Source organism: Orbicella franksi, chromosome 5, assembly GCF_964199315.1.
Source record: "Orbicella franksi chromosome 5, jaOrbFran1.1, whole genome shotgun sequence".
Taxonomy (NCBI): domain Eukaryota; kingdom Metazoa; phylum Cnidaria; class Anthozoa; order Scleractinia; family Merulinidae; genus Orbicella; species Orbicella franksi.
This window is the reverse complement of record NC_138149.1, coordinates 20,356,963-20,382,211: the sequence shown is the minus strand read 5'-3', so window position 1 is coordinate 20,382,211 and position 25,249 is coordinate 20,356,963. Positions and strand designations below refer to the sequence as shown.

Below are 25,249 nucleotides of genomic sequence, written 5' to 3'. Positions count from 1 at the left end.
TTCTGATTGGAAGTCCAAAAATACTAGACTGCTGGAATTGCGGGCGCCTAGGTAGGGTAGGTAAGTGACAAACAAGAAGCTCAATCAAGTTCCTAATGTTTTACTTCCAGCCACTATCACTGCATCTTCAAACGAGGTTTTTCAAGAGTCCCTCCTAATGTCAAATTTACGCAGTAAGGAAGACTCGAAGAACGAGATTGTGCTGTTCTCTTCAAGGTTCTCAAGGAAATAATGAGGAAAACGTATACACCGTGGCGGCCGATACTTTTTCAAAAAGACCGTAAATTTATAAAGCTGAAAGGCCCATAACTTTATACAAATTTAACTGAGTTACGGGGGAGAGACAGTTGTCTAGTCATCTTACCAATGCACCATTAAAACAACAATAATACCTTATTGTCAGATTCAATCCAACATCTCAATATCCTGTATTCGCAGCAACAATTACTTTTTAACAAATAAAGTTTAAAACCTTATAATTAGCAATCTGTTATCAAGCGATCATTTGCTTGCTTAAAGAACAGTACAATCAAACGAATAACAGTACATTCATTACTGGCATTTCGTTTCAGATCAAAGTAAGAAGGTGACGAAGGTTACACGCTTATACAAGGCTACGGCTAAACACTACGCATAAAATACTCCTAAAGGTATTCATTTCACTTCATTTCGTTTCAGATCACCAGAAGGTGGCGAAGGTTTAAACAGATTTACGCGTCTACAAGTTAAGGGTGGCAGGGGTGGCACATTTGTATTTATTATTCGCATCAGAGATCAGACGGCAAATCTGCCAATGTCCACATGATAAAGCGATGTACACTGTCAGCGGATTTGCTGCAAAGCTAATAGGAAATGATCGAGGGAGCGAGTGAAATTCGCACCCATAACAAAAAGTGAAACCCATTTATTTAAAAACTGAGAAACAAATATGTACTTAACCTTTTATAACACATAACACTTATAACACTTTTGTATGTGCTTCTCGCTAGATTTTCAGTACTTTGCTTTCGCCCTTAGCAGTCCTTGAGCCCTGCTCTCCCATACTTAAGACATAATTTGCATAACTGTCAGTTCTCTTTTCTTCTCCTAGTACATGCAAGAGTTAAACATAGGCAATCATTGAATGTGGCACTTCCGAAGAAAAATGATATCCATGATAAAAGGCTTCTCGCCACTGTGCGAGAACAACCAAGACATAGCTCTCTTTCATCGGTCAGGAGTTTGCATGTTGTAGAAGCGACGTTTAATTCAGTTTAGTTAATTTAATTTATTGATACATCTCTAACACACTCGGCTATCTTCAAATGATGTCTGTGAGGGATGACAGTTAAATGAGATCTTGACGCGTGAAACACACCAACAACCAAACGTACCTGAAGATGACCTGTCAGCAGACGCCTTGTACGGCAGGTGTTCCAAACATTTGTTGTAGTCAAGATATAGTCCATATGAACTCCCAATCACACGTATAAAGTATAATGAATATTTACCGGGGATTCAGGCTAACACTGCTGAAAGTAAGGAGAGGACTGGTTGAGGCTTGGATGTAGAGGCTTAAAATAGTAGGTACATGACTTTTTGCTTTCCGTCTAGAACACAGTCTTTGTTATTAATCTTTAAAGGCTTTTTAGACACAGCAAAGCACTTCAAGGAAAAACTTAAAACGAACGAGCTATCTTTTAAAAGAATAAAGTCTTGTTAAGGGTAGCGGTAAAGGACCCGTAATTATTATTAAATTGTACTGCTTAACGTACTCTCAAGATCAAAGGAAAATTTTTTTAAATCGTTAGAATAAAACATGTTAAATTTTTTTTATGAAATTGCTTTGTGTATAATGTGTTCCTCCTGCGACCGGTTTCTGGTCTTAAAAGACTTCCTGATAAAAATCACAATTTCACGTTCACGGGATCTTGAATTACCTAGCTGAATTTGAATTTTGTGAACCTTGGTTTACCTAGACATGTTAAGTGAACGGGTAACTGAAAGACAGGTGCAATGAAAGACGCAATTTCCTCACTCTGGAGTTAAGTCTTGGAAATAATTAAATCGATTTCCTCATGCTCAGAACAGTAAGAACATAATTCCTGTTAGTTTTCTAGCATCCACGCAATATTGATTAAAGTTAAAATTAGAAATTTCTGAAGTCTATAATCTGTTCAACGCGGGTATTTTCTTTAGTTCACTCATACCCCCCGCGGGGAATATGAGGACGATGAGGAAGGTGCTATTAATACCTTTTGTTTTCACTGGTTATGATGTACGTAATTTAGCTGTTGAAGTTTGGAATCTTTTAATTATCATTAATTCTAACTCTGAATTCTTCGGTCTGTCACTGCATCTGATTTATCAGCTATTCTCTTAAACTATGGTTCAGACTTCGTCTACAAAAAAGAATCATTATATCCACGCCAGATAGTGCACGTCAGCCCGGCAGCCAGCCAACTCAATTGCTTATCGTTTGGCACGATTTGAGTTTCCTACCTTTTTATTTCTTTCTAGATTAATGTAGCTCAACCGTTGCGGCAATGTCTTTCCACAGTTCGTTTAACATTTAGTGATATATTTTACTTATCAGTATGTAGGCTTCTGTTGGTAAAAAAATGTTACCTTGGCTGACTAAACGAACAACCAAAGGGGAAAACGTTAGTAAATGAAGCATTTTGGAAAGGGTGCATGTACGTATGGCCTTAATGACATGTGAAAGAGTGCAGATCGGAAACGAAATGATACTAGTTCATTCTGTTCTTTCTGTTGACGGTGAAAGCAGGTACCAGTTTCGATTAGACAGCTCGGTGGAACAAACTGAAACGTTCACGATCGAAGATATTAGAAAAACCAGAATAGAGTGATAGAAATCTAAAGGCTGAGGTTACAACACTGTAATTATTTAATTAAGATCCTAAAAGATCAGCTACACTGTAACTCGATTTTAAAAAAAAAAACGAAAATAATTATGACTGGCAACTACGAATTATAACAAACATATCGTAAGCAGCAGGCCATTTGTATCAAATGAGCTCTCTCTGGGAAAAGCTTTCAGCCTACCACTGGGTTCACACAATCGGAACAGGGGAGTACATCCTGGGCTGAACTTACGTCGCCCCAGAGTGAGTGCCATGTGCACACCTAATAAGATAGATCTTGATCCTGTCAAGGTGATAGCATCGTATCATGCATCATTTGGCCCGTTGTTCTAATTCATAATAGTATCATCAGTAAAGCTAGAAAAAAAACATAGCCTCCCTAGATATGTCGCAACCCAAGGTTTTCAATCATAATGTCTCCGAGTGCAACAAGTGGGAGGCAACATTGGTTCCCCTTCAGCGCAGTCAAGGAAGCTAAGATATAATTTTAAGTACTGCAAAGCTTTGTCTCTTTCCCTTTGGGTGTAGTTCTAATTCCTTAATGCGCACTAAAGCAGGGTCTCAGTAAAACAAGATAATGTTAACATTAACCAGGAGCCATAATCGGGGACGGAGACCGTAAGCGCGCGCCATTTCTAGTATTGGGGTTGTCCCCATGATATGGGACAATAATTCTATTTTTAGAACAAATTGCGCCATCGCCTCAGGCACACGCGCGTACATGCTGCGAGGATTTTTGCGGATGTCGCGCGGGGGAAATGGCGTCCGAAATTCCCGAAATTTTTCATGTTTTTCAGTTGGCCCACAACTCAACGCGTTTACGTCTGTTGGAATTTTGCTTAAGTATTTTCGTCGTAAGCTGCTCCAGTTTGAGTGAAGTAAGACAGTGTCGAATTTAGGTATGTTCCGCTTTAAGCTTATATATATTGCTGACCAAGTTGTGTTCCGACGGATGCTTCTTTTACATGAACTGTACATCATTCCACTTTAAATTTCACATATGTTGAAGATTAACAGCTTTTCCATTACACAGCAAAAAACTAGCTGGATATATTTAGATATAGCAGAGCTTCAGGACTTCATAGTTTCCTAGGTCCTCTTGCCACACGCTTGCGAGGAATTTGCCAGTCTATCGCGACCGAAAAGTAAAACAAAATAATTGCTAGTTTGAGTTTCGCTTGAATTGTAAGCAACACTTGATGTTTCACTGGCATCAAGGTCCAATAACTTTACGTCCGTAGATACTGCTAAGTTTTACTCGTGTAAAAATCCAGTAAATTCTCTGTTGTCGATGAATGAGAGCGCCCGCCGATGCGTGTTTTGTACAGTCAGTAAACATGACAAATTGTACTTCCGCCGCACTTTCGTGTGAAAGCGTACATCGAACTCAAACAATAACTCTATAGTTTTTAAATATGTTTAAGATTGATAAATGTTTGAAAACATATTAAAAGCTAAGCTGAAAATATGTGAATAAAGCAGAAATAATCAGCGAAGTTTCGATGACGCTTTCTTTAATCAACTTCGAATAACGATTTCGATTTTATTGATCGAGTTATCAAAACTCGTTGTCTATTTTCATTTTTCGCAGTGTAAAACTTCACTATGCTTATGTTGAAGAACACATGATGTTAGTAGCCTTTTTTGCGTTCGTGAAATTTGTCGAAGCATCTCAGCACAAAAGATAACGAAAGAAATCTTTGTCAAGATTTGTTGACAACTGAAAACAACGACTCGGACTTGAAGGTGCACGAGCTGCACTATGCAAATGAGCTAATTGTACGCGTCAGACTTTCCTTTCAAAAACTTTTGCAAACTCACCAAAAAAGCAGAAGTTAAACAATAAGAAACCATCAAAACAGGTTTTGGTTATGATTAACCATTGTCTGAGAAACTCACAAATTAACTCGATACCAGAGTAGAGAGTTTTCTTGCTATATTCTTAAGTCAAAACAAACGCAAAAGCATACGCGTAAGCTTACAACTAGCAGATAACTAGCAGATCTTATTATTCATTCCCAGCGCGAGATTGAAGTCTTGTTTTCGACCCTGAAAAAACCACCTTTTCCGTTAGCTCAGAGTATAAAACTACATATAAGCGCCCTGGTTCGCATTCGCTGCCTTATTCCCTGCCATCGCTGTGAAAAATACGCAAGATAATCTCTCAAGGTCTCTCAACTCTCACCATTTGATCACGCAACGTGACAGCATCCACACGAGAGCCCACGACATGTGCGTGGATCCGCGCGGATATATGACGTCAGGATGGCGCAATTTGTTCTAAAAATAGAAAAATTGTCCCATATCATAGGTACGCGCGAATCCCGAGACTTACGGTCTCCGTCCCCGATTATGGCTCCTGCATTAACTTAAAAGAAATACAGTAAAAATAATACATAAAGTGTTCACTTAGCCCACGACTGCAGGGAATCATGGTAGTTGTATTCATCAAAACAAGTAGCCAGTCCAAGATGATGAAAACAACTACCATGATTCCCTGCAGGAGCATCTCATAGAGGGAATTCGCCATTGATTTTTACCGTCAGGTGTAAGTGACCGATGCAATTCTCTCCGCGTACTTGTTCATCTACACTTTTGTCTACATTACATTACGCGTGGACCGTGGCACGAAGCCACCAGTGCTTGTAGGTTATACGTATCAGAAGTTTTGTTAGCATTGTAAGTTTCTTGTTTTTTTCTTAATTTTTTTGCTGTCGCTTTCCTAGAAATTGCCATATAAGGACAAGAATGGACACGGACTTTCTTAATTAACAAAGTAAATATGTCAGAGGAACAGGTCGGCAACAACCGTAATCACATTGATGAAGCAATTGAAAATCACAACAACGATGATGAAAAATACTGCAGTTGTTTTAAACAGAACTACTTCATTCCAAAGGTGTTTTATTTCTTTTACTTTGCTGGACTTGGTGCCGTGGTACCGTATCTACCTTTGTTTTATAAACAACTTGGTCTTCCAGCTAAAAAGGCGGGGATAATATCTGGTACTCAGCCTTTTATATCATTTTTATTTACCCCGCTGTGGGGTGCTTTTGCTGACAGGTTCAAAAAGGGAAAGTTGGTGTTTATCATTTCTTTTATGGCCATGGTAGCTGTGGGAATAGCGTTTTTGTTGACCCCAATGCAGCCTTGTGAGGACGATCTAGGCGGAGAAAGTCGACGCGAAATGACGATAACGCGGAATCGCTCTTTTGTTGCCAAGATTTCTCAAATAATGGCAGAATCACAAGAACTCGATCGTTGGCCAATGGAAATGGCGGACAAGATGAATTTACAAACATTGCAGAGTAAGCAACATCGCCATGAAGGTGAATTCAACGTATTTTTGTTCTTGCTGCTCGTGAGTTTGTTCGGTACACTTTTCTCGTGCCCAGGCCTTGCTCTTGGTGACGCCGCTGCTGTTTGCTTATTACGAAGGAACAATGACGTGCACAAATATGGCAAACAAAAGAGGTGGGCCTCCACAGGTTGGGGCGTGGCGGCTCTTACTTTTGGAGCCATTATAAGTGACCAATACCTGTGTCCTTTTGTACCAGGACAAAAAAGAAAAATCAACTACAGCCTGTGTTTTTATGGCTCCATCACGTTGAAGCTTTTAGCCCTCTTCTCGGGTCTTCGTCTAGATTTTGATATGAATGGGAAGAAAGATAACAGCACAGGCAATGAGAAACAAAGTGGAGTTAAAGCAGCAATCAGAGCAATAAGTCGACCAAGTTATGTTGCATTTTTTCTGGTCGTTCTTTACAGTGGAATGACGTTTGGCATGATCTTGGGATTCCTTTTTTGGCACCTGGAAGACTTTTCAGCTCCTCAGATAATTTTCAGCATAATACCACTGGTGCGATCTATCGCAGATGTAGTGGTGTACACTGTATCACCTCACTTAATACCTAAAATAGGTGTTCTTAATCTCATCTATCTCGTTCTGGTGGGTTACGTCACGAGATTGGCCTGTTACGTTTTTATTACCAATACCTGGTGTTTCCTCTTTCTTGAAATACTGTCAGGCCTGACATCTGCGGGAGGCTGGGCAGGATTTGTCGCGTTTATTGCTTATAATTCTGTGGAGGGAGCTCCTGCTACATTACAAGGTAACATTTCAATATCAAGAACTCTCTCTATGACAAAATTTTTATGTGGCTAAAAGATGCTTAAAAAGGTTCAAAAATAAGTAAAAAACTTGTCTATGTAAGGTGGCTAAGTCCAATAAAACGGTCAGGAGAATTCCACATGAACCATAAAGGTAACAACAGTAAATGAGCTGGCTCATAAAACTAATGACTATGAGGACCAATAATACATCTTAATAAGTTGTATATACATGCCTAGAACACTGAGCAATATTTATATTTTCACAAATGATACTTGTAGAATTGTGTAGGATACAAAACAGCCCACTTGTGTAATTGGAAAGATAATCTTACGGCCAGAGAAGACTTTATTAAGTTGATAACATGGATAAAAATTCACTTGTTTCGTCTTTCAACAGGAATGCTTCATGGCGTATACCACGGTATAGGTCACGGACTGGGGCGAGTAGTTGGAGGCTTTCTGTTCAGTACTTTAGGAGCTCAAGCCACGTTTATCATATTTGGTTGCCTTGGGATAACGATGTTGATAATGTTTGCGGCAGTCAATAAAATATTTCAGGATGTTAGGAAAAAATAAAATTTTGGAAAGTTAGCAAGATTGCATGTATATTTTAGATTCTCATGGAGGTTTTATCTTATGGTTTTTTTTTTTTTTTTTTTTTTTTTGGTTACTAAGTTCATCACAACTACACGTCTTAAAATGTCTACGTTATATATATATCTACACCTATACTATTTAACAATTATCCTATTATTCCACAAGCGCACGTTGAATATGAGATGGTAGATAGCCAACAAGGCGCGTAGCGCCGAGTTTGCTATAATCATCCCATATCCAACAAACGCGAGTGGAACAATTGTTTTATTAAAAACGCCCCCAAAGTGTAGAAAACTAATCTAAAACAAAAGTAACAAGGACCCAAAAATTCGCGCGTATGCTTACCATATTTGTAGAGCATGGTATGATGGCTCATAACCCATATTGGCTAAGACAACGAAAACTGTCGAATTGCATTATCCAATGATCCAATCTTTAATAAATAGCTACAGCACTTGGTTCGCCTGGCCTCTTGACCAGTTTTTATAGCATCGCCGCCATAGATCACTGTATTCAAGCAATAACAATTAATATGTTAAAGTTTAGCTTTATTATATTTGTTAATAAAAGCAAAAGTTAAAAGGACACAAAAGCTAGCGAGGGCATACAAGAGAAAGGAGCTCTTCATTCCGGCTACATATACAAGTGACCCTCCTAAAAGTCCACCAGCTGCAAAACCTAATCCCATGTAAACACCGTTCAAAATCCCTTGAACTGTGTTGGATGCTCCCGGATGTAAACCTACATACGATACACAAGATGACCAGAATGCTGCGGTTGTAATTCCTTGGAGTAACTCCGCTGGCAAAACGACCCAAGGGCTCTCAACGAAATAAAAGTAACTGAAACGAACAGAGTAACAAAACAGGGTGACATAAATAACGTTGATATGACCGAGGTAGCAGAGGAGTTTGTCTGTGATGAAAAACACACACACCTCGGCTGCACAATTGAGTCCGTTAATTACGCTAAATAACAATTGTCCGCCTCCTAGCTCGTGAAGGTACCAAAACAGAAACGTTTCTATGAAGCCCGTGGCTGAACCACAGAAAAACGCGATGAAAATGACAAAACAGAACTGAGGACTGCGGAAGATCTTGAGACCTTCAGATATATTTGCAGTCTTTGAAATATCTGTAGGAGAATCTTCGGTTGACTGGGCCTGATCAAACTGAAACTGAGTAGCAAACAGGAAAGCCACACTCATCCCTGCTGCATAAACATAAAAACACGGTCCGTAGTCAATTACATCCTCACCACAGTGATTCTTGTGATAGTTTGTGCTGGCAGAAGCCCCGACAGAAAATCCTCCAATTCCCCACCCCAAAGATCCCCACAGCCTCACTCCACCATACTTATGAGTTTCACCTCCAAGGTTTTGAAGTGTCACTGTATCTGCCAGCACCTGCGCCGGAGCCGCGACGATCGTACCAATGATAGTCACGAGAAGTAAAAATAGAAACTCTTTAGAATTACAACTGATATGCTGACCACTTGTCACTACTCCATTCATGGAATCCTGGAACTGCTTTTGATCGGAAGGTTGTAAGTTTGCTATATCTACCTCGGGTTTTTCTTTCCAGTGCTCTGTATCCTCTAGGCCCTTATTTCCTTGCGACGTTATACTACAAACATCTCGAAAATCTTGAAACGTAAACGGAATAAATGGCACAGTGGTGTCAAGATAAGGCGACACCCTTGAATGAAAATCGTGCACGTGTTTTCTTGTCCGTTGGCGTGTGATGATATTTTGATAACTTGTATTTCGTATAGGTTCAAATGAAATCTCATCTTCGTTACTATAATTATAAACATCACACAATCTAGGATCATTATTAACAGGAACAAAGTACAACGAGAAGTTTGAGACGAGCCATCCTAAAACAGACACCAGAAAAATAGCCTTACTCTTACAGAACCTGTCGGCGCATGCGCCCCAAAGAGGTGTTACGCAGAACTGAAGTAGAGGACGAATGCCAATAAGTATTCCATTCTGATGCGAAGATAATTTCAGTTGTTTGAAATAAACCGGTAAATATGGAAATAGCGCACCAATGGCCACGTAAAATGAAGCGTAAAAAGCTTTCGACAGCCACAGTCTCTTATCCACTGTAGGAAAACATCTCCTTACGCCACTTACGTTGTTATCACTGTCGAGCATTCTAGAGAGTTGAAGCTTTGTTGACTGAGGCACCGCAGTAGTTCACCACCGCGAAATAGATTTACCCACCAGCTGTCATGTTAAGGTTAACGTGGCTTATTAAGATTGAAAGCGTTCTTCATCGATACGTTAACTTCACATGTTGAATAGTACGCAGTTGTTCTGTGATTCTCGTAGTTAACGCAATTAAGCACGAGATTTCTTCGTTGTCTCCGCAGGAGTTAACCTCAATACGCTCCACCAGAAGAGCGAAGTCTTTCTTAAAAACGCAGCTGATCTCTTGGTTGGGGAGACTTCTAACAGGGTATTATTTGTTCTTTAAAAAAAACATGACTGGTACTTGGTGACGCTTGACTACGTTTTTGCGAGTCCTGTCACAGAATAGGAAGTATCTGGTAAAGTATGATCAAATAGGTCATCCTGCCAAAAGAACTACACAACACTAGAAGAAAATAGAACATGTGGGACTCTAATCTCAGTCCTTTTGTTGTAACTCTCTTAACAACAGTTTTTATTAGCAACTAATTTTGGAACTAAAACAATATGTCGCAGGTGACAGACTATCGCACACTCCATTTAACTGGATCAATGGGTAGAACTCAAGAGACGTATGAGCAAAATAATTACACAATTTTTGGTTTGCACCAGGCAAAAGTAACTTGTAAATCGTATATAAAAGTAATTTTAAGTAGAAATAGTTTAACATGGAAATGTGGCTTTCAAATTAATAAAATTGGGACAAGACGCAACGTGGGTCTCTCGTTATCATTAAGAAGCAAATATAATACTTGAAAATTAATCGCTTCTTAAATCCAACCACCGCACCCTCCTCTTACAAAAAGGTCTCTTTAATAGCTACTCTCAATAAGGAAATAAAATACTACATTGATAATGGCAAATTTTAATACTGTTGGATATGGCGAATAGTATCTATTAAAACATTATATTAACTTTTATAAAGCTGCTTGATTACCTATATACTTCGTGGGGCGAATGATAGAATGAAACGAAGTTTCAAAGTGATTTGTAAGGCAAGCTTTAAACAAGTTGCCGCATATTGCTGCATATTGCTGCATATTCTTCCACAACGCCTCATTGTTATACTTCTATATATCTTGCGCAGTACATTTGTGATCATGAAAATACGGCCGCAATATATTGTACGAATATATATTTTATATATATACTTTATATATACTTTATGTGGATATAAATGTTAAAAGTGTGCTTTGAAAAAATACAAAACTGCTCAGAAAAAAAAACACCTTTTCATAAATAAACTGACAGTAAAAGCAGAATCAGGCCGAGGGATTACTATGACTTTAATCCAAAAAATTACGTACACCCCGCATTGAGCACCCAAATATAAATTCTTTGTTTAAAACCATTAAAATGATATCTTAAACCTTTCTTAGCTATTTAAATAGGGTTTCAAGCATTGGTAAACTATCTCGGCCATTTTATCATAGCCGTAAGGGGTAAGATGAAGGTGATCATTCCACAAAATAGACTGAGCCTGGAGCGAGAGTGAATGTCTTGGCAGCTGGTTGGCCAGGTCGCATAGCACTACACTTCCTTGTGATCTACGAGCATAGTCCCTCAAATCCTCGTTGAGTCTATTGCGCATGACCCAGAGTGTTTTATAATTTGGCCAGGCTTCATAGGCCGTTTCTGGAATAGTTAGAAGCACAGTTCGTGCACCGTATCTGTGCGCGATTTCATGGAGCACTTCAATATCACGGACGATTCTCGGTTTCCAAATACTTATTAACTGATTCATGAACGAATCGTCGTCACCGAAGTTCTTTACATGCGCTACGTCATTAGTTCCGCCAAGAATTATCACCCAATCAAATCGCGAGCTGTTTCCAAGTACTTCCGGTAGGCGCCTTGCCATGCTGCCATGCGCCATTTCGCGCACTTTCCCGCTCGTCTTAACGTAATACTTTATTCTCCCTTCTGAATTTAACAGCTGGCTAAGTCTTTGGCTGTATGGATGGAAATTGTGCCCGTGGTTGTAAAATCCACTGGTCAAACTATCTCCGAAACATAAAATGCTTCGGGAATAAGGATCTGAATTAATTACCTGAGGGGAAACAGCAGACTGTAAAGGTGACACCGAAGTGGATATTGCAGAAGATCCTTGACGTGTTGCCGGTAACTGAACTGATGAAGGAGCTGATAGAGGACCAGGCGGAAGCCCCACGGGAGAAATTTGTGAGATTGCTGGTAAAGAGATCGATTGTACCGCCGGTGTATCCGGATGTGTTAATGACAGCGGAGCCTGGATGGTAGTCACAGAAGGTGTTGGTGTGGACCTTGTTATCGGCGGCTGTACGGGAATCTTTGGCAGCAGAGTAGTCTTCAGAAGAGCAATAGTTGATCTTCGCGTAGGTTTTACCGCCGGCTTGTTTGTGACTACTGTTTCCTTTGCCGAGATTGTATTTCTCAGGCTATTTGACACTAACTTTCCAAACCCTAACCTCGCCAAAATACTGGTCAGACCTGACTTGTCCGCTGTTCTCTTTGGTTGCGATGTTCGTTGTTTTGATGGCAATGGTCGCCTTGGGTTGTGTTCCTTTGGCTTTGATTTCAATCTCGGATTTCCTTGTACCTTCCCAGCTCTCTTAAGCAGTAATGGAAGGATGTTCCTCATGATGTCCTCGATGTTGTTGTCATTTGATTTAGTCTTCAATGTTGGAGTCTGACTGGTCGGTGTGGTTGATGTTGACGTCTTCTGTGTAGTTGTGGGCTTTCTTGGCTTTGTTGTTGCCATAGTGACTGCCGATTTGCCAACATTAGCGTCACCATTAATGATCCCAACTACTGCAGGAAGTATTTTTGCCAGAAGTTTCTGAATTGTGTTGTTATTGCTCTTTTCTTGGATTCTCTGCGCATGCTTTGGTGAATCTTTTTTACTTGCCTCTTGTTTGGTCATTTTATTTTTCTTAACATTTAGTTCAGTTTTCGTCTTGTTTTTACTTTGCGAAGACGTTTTGGTTTCACTTTGGCTTTGCGTAAGGACTGCTTCGAGTGAATCAAACACATTATTGCCCGTGATTGAGTTAGCTTTTTTCCGGTTACGCATCTTAGCAAGTTTAAGAACTTTCAAGAGTTTTCGGTAGAATATTTTATCGGAGTCCGCAATCAGACCCTTTGTTTTACCAGTCGAATCCTTCTTTTTGTTTCCTGAAGCCAGTTTTTTCTTCCGGTAATGTTTTGCCTTTTTGTTGTCATGAGACTTTTTCAATTTATGTTGTTTAACACGTTTGTTATCATGATGAGCGACTTTAGACTCATGATGACGATGTCTTTTGTTGGTTGCTGTTTTATGTGTGTGATGACCTCCTGTCCACTTGTTGCTTGTGACGCCTCCTTCCCTTGCCTTCACTTTGTTCTTTTTCTTGTGATGAATCAACTTGCCCTTCCTGTGATTATGCTTGTGCCCATTCTTTGAAGATACAGACTTAACATTGAATTTCTTCGCATCTTCTTTCTCCATTTTGCGTACAAACTGTTCAGATATGCTCCAAACCTTCGTGTCCTTGCCCTCAGCAGGGACAAGTTTCATGGCATGTGCATAAGAGGGTTCACAAATACGCACGTTGTATCGCGGAATCTCATCTTGATCACTTGAAGAAGCTTTGTGAACGTGAATAACTCCTTTTGTTACATACCACTTTTTACTACACAGTTGCGCATACTTTAAAGAATACCTCCGTGGATGGTGTCCCCTCCTTACTCTTAACCTTACAGGCCGGCAGATCAGTAATGTGTGCAAAAACCGCCTGTTATGTCCAGACGCCCGAGTAATTTTGACTGTTCCTCGAGTTGAAAACTGAGAAATAAGTTTGCAAGTTCTAACGCGATGCCGGCTGATTTTCCATTTACCGTGAATTTCGTCATTCACAGTGTGGTGCTCTCTATAACGACGGTAGAGCTTGAAGTTAAAAAAGTTATGCTGACGCCTATGTGAAACGTGGTGCGCGCGAAAATGTTTCTGACGACGAAAGTGCTGTATATGGTTGTCGTGAGCCCATGATTTTGGGTAACTAGCTTGTGTTGTTTCCTGTGGATGTGGAATATTTGTCCGTTTATGCTTGTGTGATATAAAACGAAGCTTTTTATATACCTCGAGATTCTTTCTCGCCTGATGCTGCACATGCACCTTTGTTGAAATGCGCGTTCTTTTGTATTTTGGCGGATTTGGTTTGAGCTGCTTGTTGCCTGTTGTTTTACCATAATGGTGATCCTTATTTATATTTTCCTCATGATATTTCTTTCCAAGATGCTTAAATACTTTCCTGTTACCATTCACTTTACGATGTCTTGCTGAACGGGCTTTCTTCTCATTGCTGTTGTTTTTCTCGTCGATATCTTCGATGTATTCGTATTCAATGTGCTTTCTGGAATGATTTCGTTTCTTTTTGTTGTGTTTCGTGACCTTTCTCCTAGACTTCTTTCGTTTTTTCCTGCTCTTTCTAAAGTGGTGCGGTGACTTATTAGCATCATGGGAACTTTCTGTAAGAAAGGAGATGAGCGGAGAAGGAGAAGTCTGGGCACCACCGTCTGCATTCTGAAAAGCGTTGTCTCCATAGTAAGCGTTGTCGTAGAAACTTTGAGGAACCGTGTTCTTGTTCGTAGGAAAATAATAGGGAGCTCTGTAAGAGATGTTTGTCAAAGGAGATGACAGCAGGGCTGCATTTTCGTTATATATTCCCATGGAATTACTGCTGTAAGGTATGAGATTAGAAGCCTTAGCTCCAAATGGTAACCTTTGATTGCTATTTACTCCGCCTGGAAATGGAAGCCGAAGGTAAGGATTAAAAGCCGCGGGGTACGGTAATGTGGGGGACGGAACCGTAAAATACGGTAATCTTGTAACCGACGGATAATTTACTTGCGGTTGAACAGTATTAAGCGAGCCTGGATAATAATCATCAAAGTTTTTCGTCGCTCCTCCACTCGATGGCCAAGTAGGGGATGGGTTTCCAACGATGACGTTTCCTCTTGTCGGATAATCAACGTTGTTGTTAACGGAAGAAATTTTGTCACGTTCCTTTTTCTCTGGAGGATAGTAAACTGTAGGTGATGGCTTCCTTTGAGGAAAAGGACGAAGATTCTTTACACTTTGGTGAAAATGATCAAGGATATTCTCTGTTTTAATCCACTCGTGCGCACTGGCATAGTCAGTTGGAGTATGCACCGTGGGACTTAACACCGTTGGTGAAGTCGAGTTACTAGACCCCGGCCTCCTTGCGGAGCGAGAGTGTGCACTGACGATTTTCCAAATCGTATAGAGAAATGTCAGGATAAACAAGGAGAAAACGGCATAAAACGCCACAGATCCGTAGCCACGGTGACAAGACACAAGCAAGCTAAATTTTTCTGCGCAGTTAAGGTTACCGCTGACCTCCTGCAGTCTTGACCGTGTATTCATATTTTGAATTCTTTTCCACCGATAACTCTGAGGTACAGAAGCGGTTCCAGATACCCCAGTACCGGATGTCCGACTTTCCTGCTCTCCAACCATTGACAATTACATCAAGTCGACTAAAGAAACATAAAAGATCAGATTTTAGAGTAGTTCAGTACACCAGCAACTGATCTGAAAGGCTATCTGCTGATGATTAAATTAGCCACACATAACAATGCGCATTCCATTGCAACTTGCTTTAAGAGTCACTGTCCAAACGGTTGTTTCAACTTTTTCAACGTGTTCGGCTACATTTACTCTGTTTAACTAACATATATTCATTGCAACTTTCATAGAAATTATAAGGGGCGTGGTGAAAGGCCCTAATAAAGCAAAACAAAATTCAACGCGTGAACCTTATAGCATAAATCACCAGAAATTGAAAAAGTGGGAAACAAAGGGAAATATCTTTATATTCGCACACTTTTAAAGGATTTTCATGCTTAGTCTAGCAGTACAAGTTCCGTCGTTATGAACGCTCTAATGAACCAGCTGATGCATTGCGCGAAGTCGGTATTTTGTACGCACATTATAAAGGCGGTTTATTTGATCTGTTCCGCTTGAATGGGCGAACAAGTTCGTTAAGCATTCATTTGGCTAATAGCCTTAACAGGTGAGCAAATTGTGAAACAGACGAGATTGTTTGGTCAAACAAGTGGCATGAACCAATACCTGACAACAGTACTAGAATGCAATGTCAAACCAACGTAAATGATCTACATCCACTACACCGACGTGCGCTTCCAACGCCTTGTTGAACAAAACAAGATATTTGCACTTACTTCAATCAGGAAAATGCACTGAATCAGGAAAACTTCTTGGGCGTATCCACTCTGCCATCTTGTAGAGCTTTGACGTCTGTCAAATATCACATTTTTCGCAATTCTACGAAACAAGCAAATAGTTTGCCCATTCGACGATGGATTTGTTTACCCCGAGGCTGTTCTCGTTGAATTTAACAGCGAAAGTTAGACCAATTTTATGCCCATGATGGAGAACCTGTTTTCGCACTTGAAAGCGAATTATGGCAAACTTCCTTTGCAGAAAACTAAAAATATATATTTGGAAATGATGAAGGACAAAAGTTGTCAAAAATGAGGTCATGTTGTCAGTATAAACGTTTTGCGAGCTTCTTCTTTTACATTCCAGTTTGCCAATTTTTTTAATCGCATATCCTTGGATTTTGCGTTTATTCTAATAACTCAGTGAACTTTTAGCTATAATCATAATAAAAATAATTTAGATTATCGAGACATAATAAAACTAACACAAATCAAAACAATTGACAGCTGTAAATGTAAAATCTCTGATAACCACTCCAGTGAAACAACATGTAACGCGACGCAAAATTCACTTATTCCGTTTTCTATCTCATTTGGCTCATTGATATGGACTGAAGTGTGCTCTCTGGGTGACACGAAAGCCCCTGAACGCAAGCTGCAGGAAATCAATTGATTATATGAGAGATGTATTACTTTATAGGGAGAGAATAAATAAGATCATATATTATGAAACCGTGTAAAGCCGGGTAATGTTTAGAAAAGGCTACTCTGTTTGCTTGTAATAATAATAATATTCCGATAGTTTTAGATATGAAACACATTAGTACGTAATTAAAGCGAAAAAACAGACGCGGTATAATGGTAGGTAATGGTAATAGACCATTTTACAGTTCTGCGAAATGTAACCGAGCCTTCGCATGGAAGATTTGGGTTTAACCGGACTGTGAGGAGTCCTGTGAGGATAGATAACTTAACACGATAATTAACATCTGAAAAACAGCAAAGTTTGTGTCATAATTAAATCAACTCCAGCCACGCTTGGGCGCGAAGCAAGGAACTGTAAAATCATTTGTTTCTTATTGTCTTGTGAAATTTATCCCCAGCAAGCAAATCAAATGGTAAAAACTCAGATAGCTTTCGATATAAAAGTAAAACACTACAGAGCACCGAACCATTGCTGCCGAATGATTTGAAAAAGGTTTTCACGCTGTTCCGTTAGTTCAGGAGCCTTAAAAATCAGAATCAAATATATTTTAATCACCGCTTACTGCAAAAATATGGGCGTCAAGGACATTTGTACCCCGACATGAAAAACACAGCTCAAAGTTGTAACATCTGTAATGGTTAAAACGGTGTGTAAAACAACGCATTTAAATGTTAGGATTTGGTAGATTATTGGACTCCACGCAAGCTGCCCAAGCACTTAGACTGTAAAGGGATTCTTTCACCGCCTTTCCCGTTCTCCAGTTAAGGGGAAAATTAACGAAACCACAATATGAGCCGTTTGACGCCACATTCACTGTCGGAAAATATTCGTTAAGTTCTATCTTAGCAAGGCTTAATCATTTGTTAATACACCAGTCGAGACTGGTTTCCGCAGAATGCCAAGCTTAATCACGTGACTAAACATGCACTCAGATATTCCCTAAAGAGATCTGGGTTCGATATGATCACGTGACTAAATTGTTTTCGTCTTAACCAGTCTGTGTGGTCCATGAAGAACAAGTAAACAATTTCAACACGGAATTATTTAAATCAACTCTTTCTTTCAAGTCTCTGTAAGCAAAGGGAAACCGTGATCCTGTCATTTCATAAAACTGTTAAGACCGTTAGATGAAAAGCAATAGCAAACCCTAACGAGACACAAAACAATTCACTGAAGGAGGACATCTTCAGCTGTTTTGATTGCGCTTTTCCAAATTAAGCATTTCATGTTTTGAGAACAATGGTTAAATACATATTAATTATTTGCCCAAGTTATTTTCCGGCAGATGGGTCAAGAGTCGTTCGTGGCCGGTACCTGCAAAACAAGAAACAAGAACAGGTTGTTTAGCCTTCTCTTTAATCTCGACCGTAACATGATCAGGAAACCGAAATCATGGCAGGAACTTCAGCAAGAAGAAAAAAATAGCGTTGAAGAAAGTGTTCCACGAAGTGAACAGGCTGCGAGAAAAAATACGACCGGCGCTGATGACGACGGTAGCGAGGATGAGTTGTATGGCTTGGCTCTCATACTGCGAAACACCGAAGACGTCGTCAGAAAGAACGATAATTTGTACAGTGTGTCATACCAGCACCAGCCTAACAATCAAGAAAATATTGAGGAACAAGCAACATCTAGTTCATCGAAATACGAAGAAGACAAACCACACTTTAGGTGTTGCCCGAGTCTAAACAGACGCCTCGTTATTTACAAGAGCTTTTACTTCTTTTTCTTCTCAGCTGTTGGTTCGTTATTTCCTTATCTCGCGGTATTTTATAAACAGCTATGGCTTTCTGCGCACGAAACTGGAATATTAATTGGCATCAGACCTCTGATACAGCTTTTTGGAACACCAATGTGGGGAATAATAGCAGATACATACAAGAGAGGCAAGGTCGTTTTCGTTATGTCTCTTGTGGCGTGGCTGGTTTCCAACTATTCTCTGTCTCTTGTATCCCCTGTATTTCATTTAGGCGTGTGCAAAGACAACGCAACGGTGGGAATTGTGCAAGAAATTATTGGAGAACTTGAGAATGGAACTACAGCCGGGAGGAATTCCGCCTTTCATCATAAGCAGAAGGCACCTCAACAAGTGAATACAGGGAATGCTAGTAATCATTGGTTTGAAATTGTTGGAAAAGTGAAGGAGAGAAATGCATCGAAGCGAAACACAATTAAACTTCCAAAGAAGAAAAGGCGAGGTCAAGTAAACACAGCGCTTCCGGTCGAGGACAATCAAATTATATTTCGTAATGCATCAAAAATCAAGAGAAAAAGCGGTAATAAACATCGCTCTCTCGCCAAATCGATAGTAAATCGCATAAACTCATCTACAGGGAATAAAAAAAGTTTTCCACCTAAGAAAAAGACGGGTGGCGTCAAGCTAAACTTAATGAAAAGAGACTTGAAACCCTACATCCAGGCAAGAACGAACTTCAATGTTCCACACTTAGTTAAACAACGTGGCATGATTACAAACAACAATGCTGTGATCTCCAAATTAGATCTCTTTGAACTTCTTCATAATTCAAGCGATATTGATATTGACGAGCTTTCCAGCAGATTAAACAGAGAGCGCGTAGAAAGAGTTTTTGATTCTCTTAACATGGCAGGAGAGTACCCATGGCCACTGGACACAGTTGCTAACTTTGACTTGACCCAAAAGTCACATGACTGGCAAACTCCTCGAGATTCTCAATTGTTTACCATTCTTTTTGTTATTACTGCTATTGGGACATTAATTGCCGCACCAGCCATCACCTTAGCTGATACTGCTACACTGCAAAACCTTGGTAAGCCTATCAACTTTAATGTTATAATTACACGAACATAAAAACACATTTTAGACAATAACCCACCCAGCCTATAAGTTACCTCAAGAGAATCATATTCTCTTGGTTATCTTTATCGCTGGCCCGGATTGTTAAAAGGTGGATGACGCTAACCACCAGATAAATAACTATCTAGTTGATAGCGTTGTATAAGGTTAACACTTATCCACTATAAACCGTTTTATCCACTCTTTGAACGTCGAACGCATCGATTGAATAGCACGGGGACACGTGCTTATTCCCGTGTTTTAATGAGGTGCAACTTGTGAAATAGGATCGACGTAGGTTCGACGCTTGCTACCACGTACGCTGGAATTAAGTCGAATCTTTGTCGCACCTATTTTTAATTTATTCGACGCGACTTGGATTCCACGTTTGCCCTAGGCCTAACCGTTATCTGAAGTATAAATTTTAACAAAGCTTTCCTCCGTTTTCTCCGGTTTTCTTTTCAAACGAGACATCCTTAGCGTGTCTTACAAGACCAAAAACAGTTCTGTATGAAAAGGACTCGCCAGATAGTCCAAAGTTTTTTATCCATAGCAGCTAACGTCAGTATTCTGTGTTCAATTAAAAAAACTCACGAGTAGGTACCTCTTCCAACCAGCCTGCAACAAAGAGTAGTAATATAATGTCAGATCATAGACATGTAAACACTTAACTCGCCGTTGGTTATTCTAAATACCCATCCAGTAATTGTTTATTATTAGATTCTCAGACTTGGAAAAGGCGTCTGATTCGGTCAACGATTCTCGGTTATCGGCTATTATACCTGGGTCTTTTTTATCTTATATGGATGTGGAAGCACAGTGGCCTCATGGTTAGTGAGCTCGTCTCCGGATCGAGCGGTCCGGGTTTGAGCCTGGCCGGGGACATTTTGTTGTGCTCTTGGGCAAGACACTTTACTCTCACAGTGCCTCTCTCCACACAGGTGTATAAATGGGTACCGGAGAACTCAATGCTGGGGGTTACCCTGAGATGGACTATAGTCGGTACATGCTACAGAAACCGGGTTAAGCTCCGGGCTGATGGGCCACTTGGCTTGTATGCAAACTTTACCTTTTACCTACCCCTCTCAAACTCATTAATTATTCATGCAGCTCTTATTCAACCAGAGCATCTTATTCTGGTCACGTGGATGGGTTTAGAACGAGTTGAAAACCACGGCGTGTTTGGAAATAATTTCAAACACGGATGCAAATTTTCTTAATTTGCATATTGATAAAGCAAGAAAAACACATGACGATAAAAAAATGTATTTAATCACTTTACTTTTTATTTAATCATTTTACAAAACAAACTTTAAACCTAAATTATTTTAGTACTGCTGGCGTTAAATGTAACGGTACAGTTATTAAACTCCCCAAAACAGAAAGGGCCATTCTTTTTCTAAAATTTAAATTCTCGCTCAATGGTGGCGACCTCGTCTTTTGGTTCGCTTTCAACCTTGCTGTACACTTTCAACCTAAAATGGCACTAACGTTAGAAATTCCCAGTTCTAAGGCGTACTTATTTAACAGACATTTAACAGACTAGGCGCACACGTTACCTCAGATTAGCGCTGGCCACGCACTTTTCCTCTTCTTCGCGAGTTTTAGGAGGTCTAAATCAGCACCCTGCCATTTGCTTTGCGAAGCAACGTGTTCGCTCAGAACTGACAAACAGTTAGGTAACAGCGTGACATTGATGAATATTCAAAAATTGTCACAGAACAGCAATTAGGTGATAGAATCACATTTCACGTCTCAAATATAATATTTGAATTGAGAAAACTTAATCAAATGATAATTTAAACTAATTTTCTTTGTCGGAGAAGTAATTTCAAAAACTCGTGCTTCGGGTTTCATCAGGTTTCCAAAGGGTGTCTCTAAAACGAAGACCTCTAAAAAGAAGACCCTAAGACCCTAAGACCATAAGACCCTAAGACCCTAAAACGAAGACCCCTTAATTTTCTAGGCATTTTTTACCTTTAGTGAAGTTCTGCTCTTTCTTCATCCGGCCAATTTTGTTCCTATTGGTGTCGATGTTTTGTCCCCCATCTTGAGCTGAGTAACCAGGCTCCCACACTTGGCCGGAAGTTAGGCTACCTACCGATTTGCTTCCAAACGTTCGAAAACAATAAAACCATTCGGCCTGCGACCTCGTGGTTTCAAATGTTTCTCGCGTTTGGAAACCTGATGAAACCCTCGCACTCGTTTTTGAAATAGTACTTGATCTTTAATGGAAAATGAGTATGGCAAAAGTCGCTAAGCTTCAAACATTTTCGGCCTCGTGCGAAAGTTTGGTCGGAAAAGATTTGTTAAGCTTTCTACCGCGGGAATTTATTTATTACAATTCATTCATAGACTAGCCTAGAAATTATGACAATAAAATACAAGATACAATGGCAAAAAATCCCTCCCTGATACCACACAAAAGCCACAAAACGTCACCAATTGTAACTCAACTATTTTACGAAAACGTTCTAAATTGACACGTCATGAAAATGTTCAGCAACAAAAGCTATGTATTGTCAGGTGTCAGGACGAAGAAGGAAAACAACAAAGATATCATATCATATCTTGATTCACGAAAAGATCCAAAACCTAATACAATCTCGTTCTGAAATTGCATAAAACTGATTAGGCTTAGCACTTTAGTAAAGTTTGTTACCTTGCATATGAGTCTTGTCTTCTTGATCGATCCTTCAGTTTCGTTTCAGGTCAATTGTAGTCCTGATGATGGCAGCTTCGGAACCGTAAAGAAGTAAACACCTGCTTCATTTGACTAGTTCAAGGCATGGCAAATAAACAGAATGAATGAATGAATGAATGAATGAATGAATGAATGAATGAATGGAATTTTCAGCCACGCTATTACTTCGTATCTTCCCATACACCTCAATCTTCTTAATCTAAGGACTTTGGAAGAGTCTGTGCAAGGAATTCTTCCCGGGGAAAAAATCAAAATGGGGTCGCTTCATTTCCTTCCATGTTTCATTCACCTCAAAGGTGGACGCCGCGAAAACATTTTTTAGAGGATATTACATTGCCGCGCGGAGATACGAAATTTCTCTGCGAGTTTTGAAAGTGTTTTCAACACTCGAAGAGAAATAAATTTCGAATCTCCAAGAGGCCATGTAATGTTCTATTTATTATATAAACACCAATGAAATAACAAACCATTTAATTTTCGCCGGGAAAGGCGCGATTTATTTTGTAACCATAGCAACGGTGATCTTTTCGCATGTGAAGATAACAAATTATTTTTACGTGTGAAGAGATCATGTTTTCGCGCGAAAGCTCACCTGCCATTAGATTGGCGTTTATATAATAATGACTTTTAATTAAGTTTTGTTGGGTGCACTAAGGCTTTGTCTTACAGAGTAACATATTCTCTTTCATCATTTGTAGGCAACAAACCGGAAGACTACGGCAAGCAGCGTTTGTGGGGAGCTTTTGGCTGGGGACTGGCCGCCTTCATCGTGGGATCAAGCTTAAGTACAATTGAAGAGATCAGCAACTGCAACAATCCTTTGAGCGTAGACTACTTACCTTGCTTTTACGCATTTGCCTGTCTCATGGGTGTGGCTCTCTTAATTGGAGCCTTGTTTGAGTTTGACAAGAAAGAATCACTCGAAACGAACATTTGGCAAGGACTTGCAGTGCTCTTTGACTGTCGATACATGTACTTTATCATCACGATCCTTTTCTGCGGAAGTGCATTGGGCTTTATAGAGACATTCCTATTTTGGCATTTGCAAGATTTAGGCGGTACGCAGTTCTTGTTTAGTACAATCACAGCTATACACTGTATTTCTGAAGTGGTAGTTTACTGTTGCTCTGGTATGTTCATCAAATGGCTGGGCCATCATCAAGTTCTATACGTTGGACTTTCTTGTTACATCATTCGATTCTTCGGTTATGCCTTTATAAGTAACAGTTGGGTGGTCCTACCTTTTGAAATCCTTCATGGCTTGTCAACGGCAGCTGTATGGTCAGCGGCTGTCGTCTTTGTAGGACTCATTCCTGAGGCGCCGGCAACCATGCAGGGCATTCTGGGCGGAGTGCACTGGGGTCTTGGAAATGGCGGTGGAGGGGTGGTTGGAGGACTATTAATCACTTATGCCGGGGCAACGAATTCTTTCCTTATATTTGGCATTATCAGTCTTGTGGATTTGAGTTTGTTTATTTCTTTAAACAACATGGAATTTTTCAGCTGTTTTGAATGGTCCAAGGGGATTGGCACACGGACTCAGTATGCTTTACAGGAAGATAAGGCAGCAGAAAACGAGGAATTAGAAACGGATTACGATGACCTTTACTGAACACATTAAGATCATATTACGAACTCACAAAGTGACCAGCTCCCAGTTGGCTTAATAACTCATTTGGTAGAGCACTGCACCGGTATCGCAGAGGTCATGGGTTCGAATCCCGTTCAGGTCTGAATTTTTTGCAGGCTTTAATTTCACAACTGGTTAAGGACGTTCGCGCGAAAATTTTCCAATATTGATTTTTTTCTAAAACTTTACAACTATAAGATGATGAGTTAGGTATGCCAGAAATGTAAAAAAATGGGGGTCACCGACTTCGTTTTGGAGAGACTATACCCGGAAGAACACCCTAAATCTGAACAAATTGGGCTTCGTTAGCGAATATTGAAGGCCACAGTGCCTGTAAGCCCCAAAATATTGCAATTAGATCTTTGAAGTGAAATGTTCTCTTCCAAATATTGTTTAAGTGGACCTATTAAGTGAATTTAGTCAACTGGTGAGGTTCCTTAGAGAACAAGTTCGCACTTAGCGACCATAGTTTCGCGCGCCTTGCAGCCGCAAGATCGCAGGATTCGATGTCTGTGGACAAAAATCTTGGAATTTTTTCAACTTCACACATTGACTTTTTGTTCATTTTTGGGCCATGTGGAGATAATTGTAAATAAAATCTGTTTTTGGAAAGAAAAGTAGGGGTCACAGAACGTCCATGATCGTTAAATCCAGGCAAAGCTATGGCAATGGCCATCTGCCCTATCATTATTCATTTTATTACTTAGCACGCGCTCTCCTGCATGACGTGGCGTGTGAATTTGGGTGCGCAGTAGGGATGCGCAGACACAATTAGTGCGAACGTTTTTAAGTTAGGCGTATTACTACGATGATCAATCATGTCTTCATACAAAAGTACACCAATCACTGCAGTTTGAGGGACTAAGCTCATTCTGCCACCAACATCATATATGATTGACGTTGTTCTACATTTTAGTTTTAACACGTGAATGTTGTGATCTTTTACAAAATCTTGTAGCATATTTCTTCAAGAAGTATGTTTTTTTATGACCTTTTCCCTCATCCACTCCGAAGGATACGCTCAATCACTGCTGGGTTATGAACCCACTAGAAGGGAATCAATCTCTCTCTCCTTCGCTCTTCCCAGTTTTAGTCGTCATGTTACGTTAATTCATCATTCCACAGAATTATATATACTGACCCATTACATGTAATCACCAGACTCAAACCTTCTTTGGATTTGCTCTACTTTCTCAGCTCTGCTTTCTCTCTTCTAAACTCGCTTGAATCAGAAGTTTGGTTTGGCTTCATATAAAACCAGGAGCCATAATCGGGGACGGAGACCGTAAGCGCGCACCATTTCTAGTATTGGGGTTGTCCCCATGATATGGGACAATAATTCTATTTTTAGAACAAATTGCGCCATTGCCTGCGGCACACGTGCGTACATGCTGCGAGGAT

The 25,249-nt window shown here is 40.0% G+C and overlaps 4 protein-coding genes across 5 annotated transcripts; 2 read left to right on the top strand and 2 right to left on the bottom strand.

Moving 5' to 3' along the window:
• Positions 1 to 389: 389 nt before the first annotated feature.
• Positions 390 to 7,618, top strand: LOC145486623 (major facilitator superfamily domain-containing protein 6-like). 2 transcript variants are annotated; one of them, XM_081465320.1, is made up of 3 exons: positions 390 to 1,566; positions 5,591 to 6,976; positions 7,375 to 7,618. In XM_081465320.1, the coding sequence occupies exons 2-3, from the start codon at positions 5,647 to 5,649 to the stop codon at positions 7,551 to 7,553; spliced, it is 1,509 nt and encodes a 502-aa protein (XP_081321446.1). In that variant the 5' UTR covers positions 390 to 1,566; positions 5,591 to 5,646; the 3' UTR covers positions 7,554 to 7,618. The 2 variants fall into 2 exon arrangements, with proteins under 2 accessions (XP_081321446.1, XP_081321445.1); XM_081465319.1 differs by lacking the exon at positions 390 to 1,566 and having other exon boundaries at positions 4,640 to 6,976.
• Positions 7,619 to 7,627: 9 nt separating this feature from the next.
• On the bottom strand, positions 7,628 to 10,094 carry LOC145486622 (major facilitator superfamily domain-containing protein 6-like). The gene has a single exon (XM_081465318.1). It carries the CDS (start codon positions 9,733 to 9,735, stop codon positions 8,110 to 8,112), a length of 1,626 nt encoding a protein of 541 aa, XP_081321444.1. The 5' UTR covers positions 9,736 to 10,094; the 3' UTR covers positions 7,628 to 8,109.
• A 950-nt stretch (positions 10,095 to 11,044) lies between these two features.
• LOC145486621 (uncharacterized) lies at positions 11,045 to 15,461 on the bottom strand. Its single transcript, XM_081465317.1, has one exon. The coding sequence runs from the start codon at positions 15,266 to 15,268 to the stop codon at positions 11,147 to 11,149; it is 4,122 nt and encodes a 1,373-aa protein (XP_081321443.1). The 5' UTR covers positions 15,269 to 15,461; the 3' UTR covers positions 11,045 to 11,146.
• A 2,549-nt stretch (positions 15,462 to 18,010) lies between these two features.
• LOC145486624 (major facilitator superfamily domain-containing protein 6-like) lies at positions 18,011 to 24,698 on the top strand. The gene is made up of 2 exons (XM_081465321.1): positions 18,011 to 19,488; positions 22,917 to 24,698. The coding sequence occupies exons 1-2, from the start codon at positions 18,072 to 18,074 to the stop codon at positions 23,828 to 23,830; spliced, it is 2,331 nt and encodes a 776-aa protein (XP_081321447.1). The 5' UTR covers positions 18,011 to 18,071; the 3' UTR covers positions 23,831 to 24,698.
• Positions 24,699 to 25,249: the final 551 nt, after the last annotated feature.

Excerpts from the sequence above, each read along its gene's own strand:
- LOC145486623 (XM_081465320.1), top strand. The coding sequence starts at position 5,647 with ATGTCAGAGGAACAGGTCGGCAACAACCGTAATCACATTGATGAAGCA. Across the intron at positions 6,977-7,374 it reads AGCTCCTGCTACATTACAAG|GAATGCTTCATGGCGTATAC; the intron begins GTAACATTTCAA and ends GTCTTTCAACAG.
- LOC145486622 (XM_081465318.1), bottom strand. The coding sequence starts at position 9,735 with ATGCTCGACAGTGATAACAACGTAAGTGGCGTAAGGAGATGTTTTCCT.
- LOC145486621 (XM_081465317.1), bottom strand. The coding sequence starts at position 15,268 with ATGGTTGGAGAGCAGGAAAGTCGGACATCCGGTACTGGGGTATCTGGA.
- LOC145486624 (XM_081465321.1), top strand. The coding sequence starts at position 18,072 with ATGATCAGGAAACCGAAATCATGGCAGGAACTTCAGCAAGAAGAAAAA. Across the intron at positions 19,489-22,916 it reads TGCTACACTGCAAAACCTTG|GCAACAAACCGGAAGACTAC; the intron begins GTAAGCCTATCA and ends CATCATTTGTAG.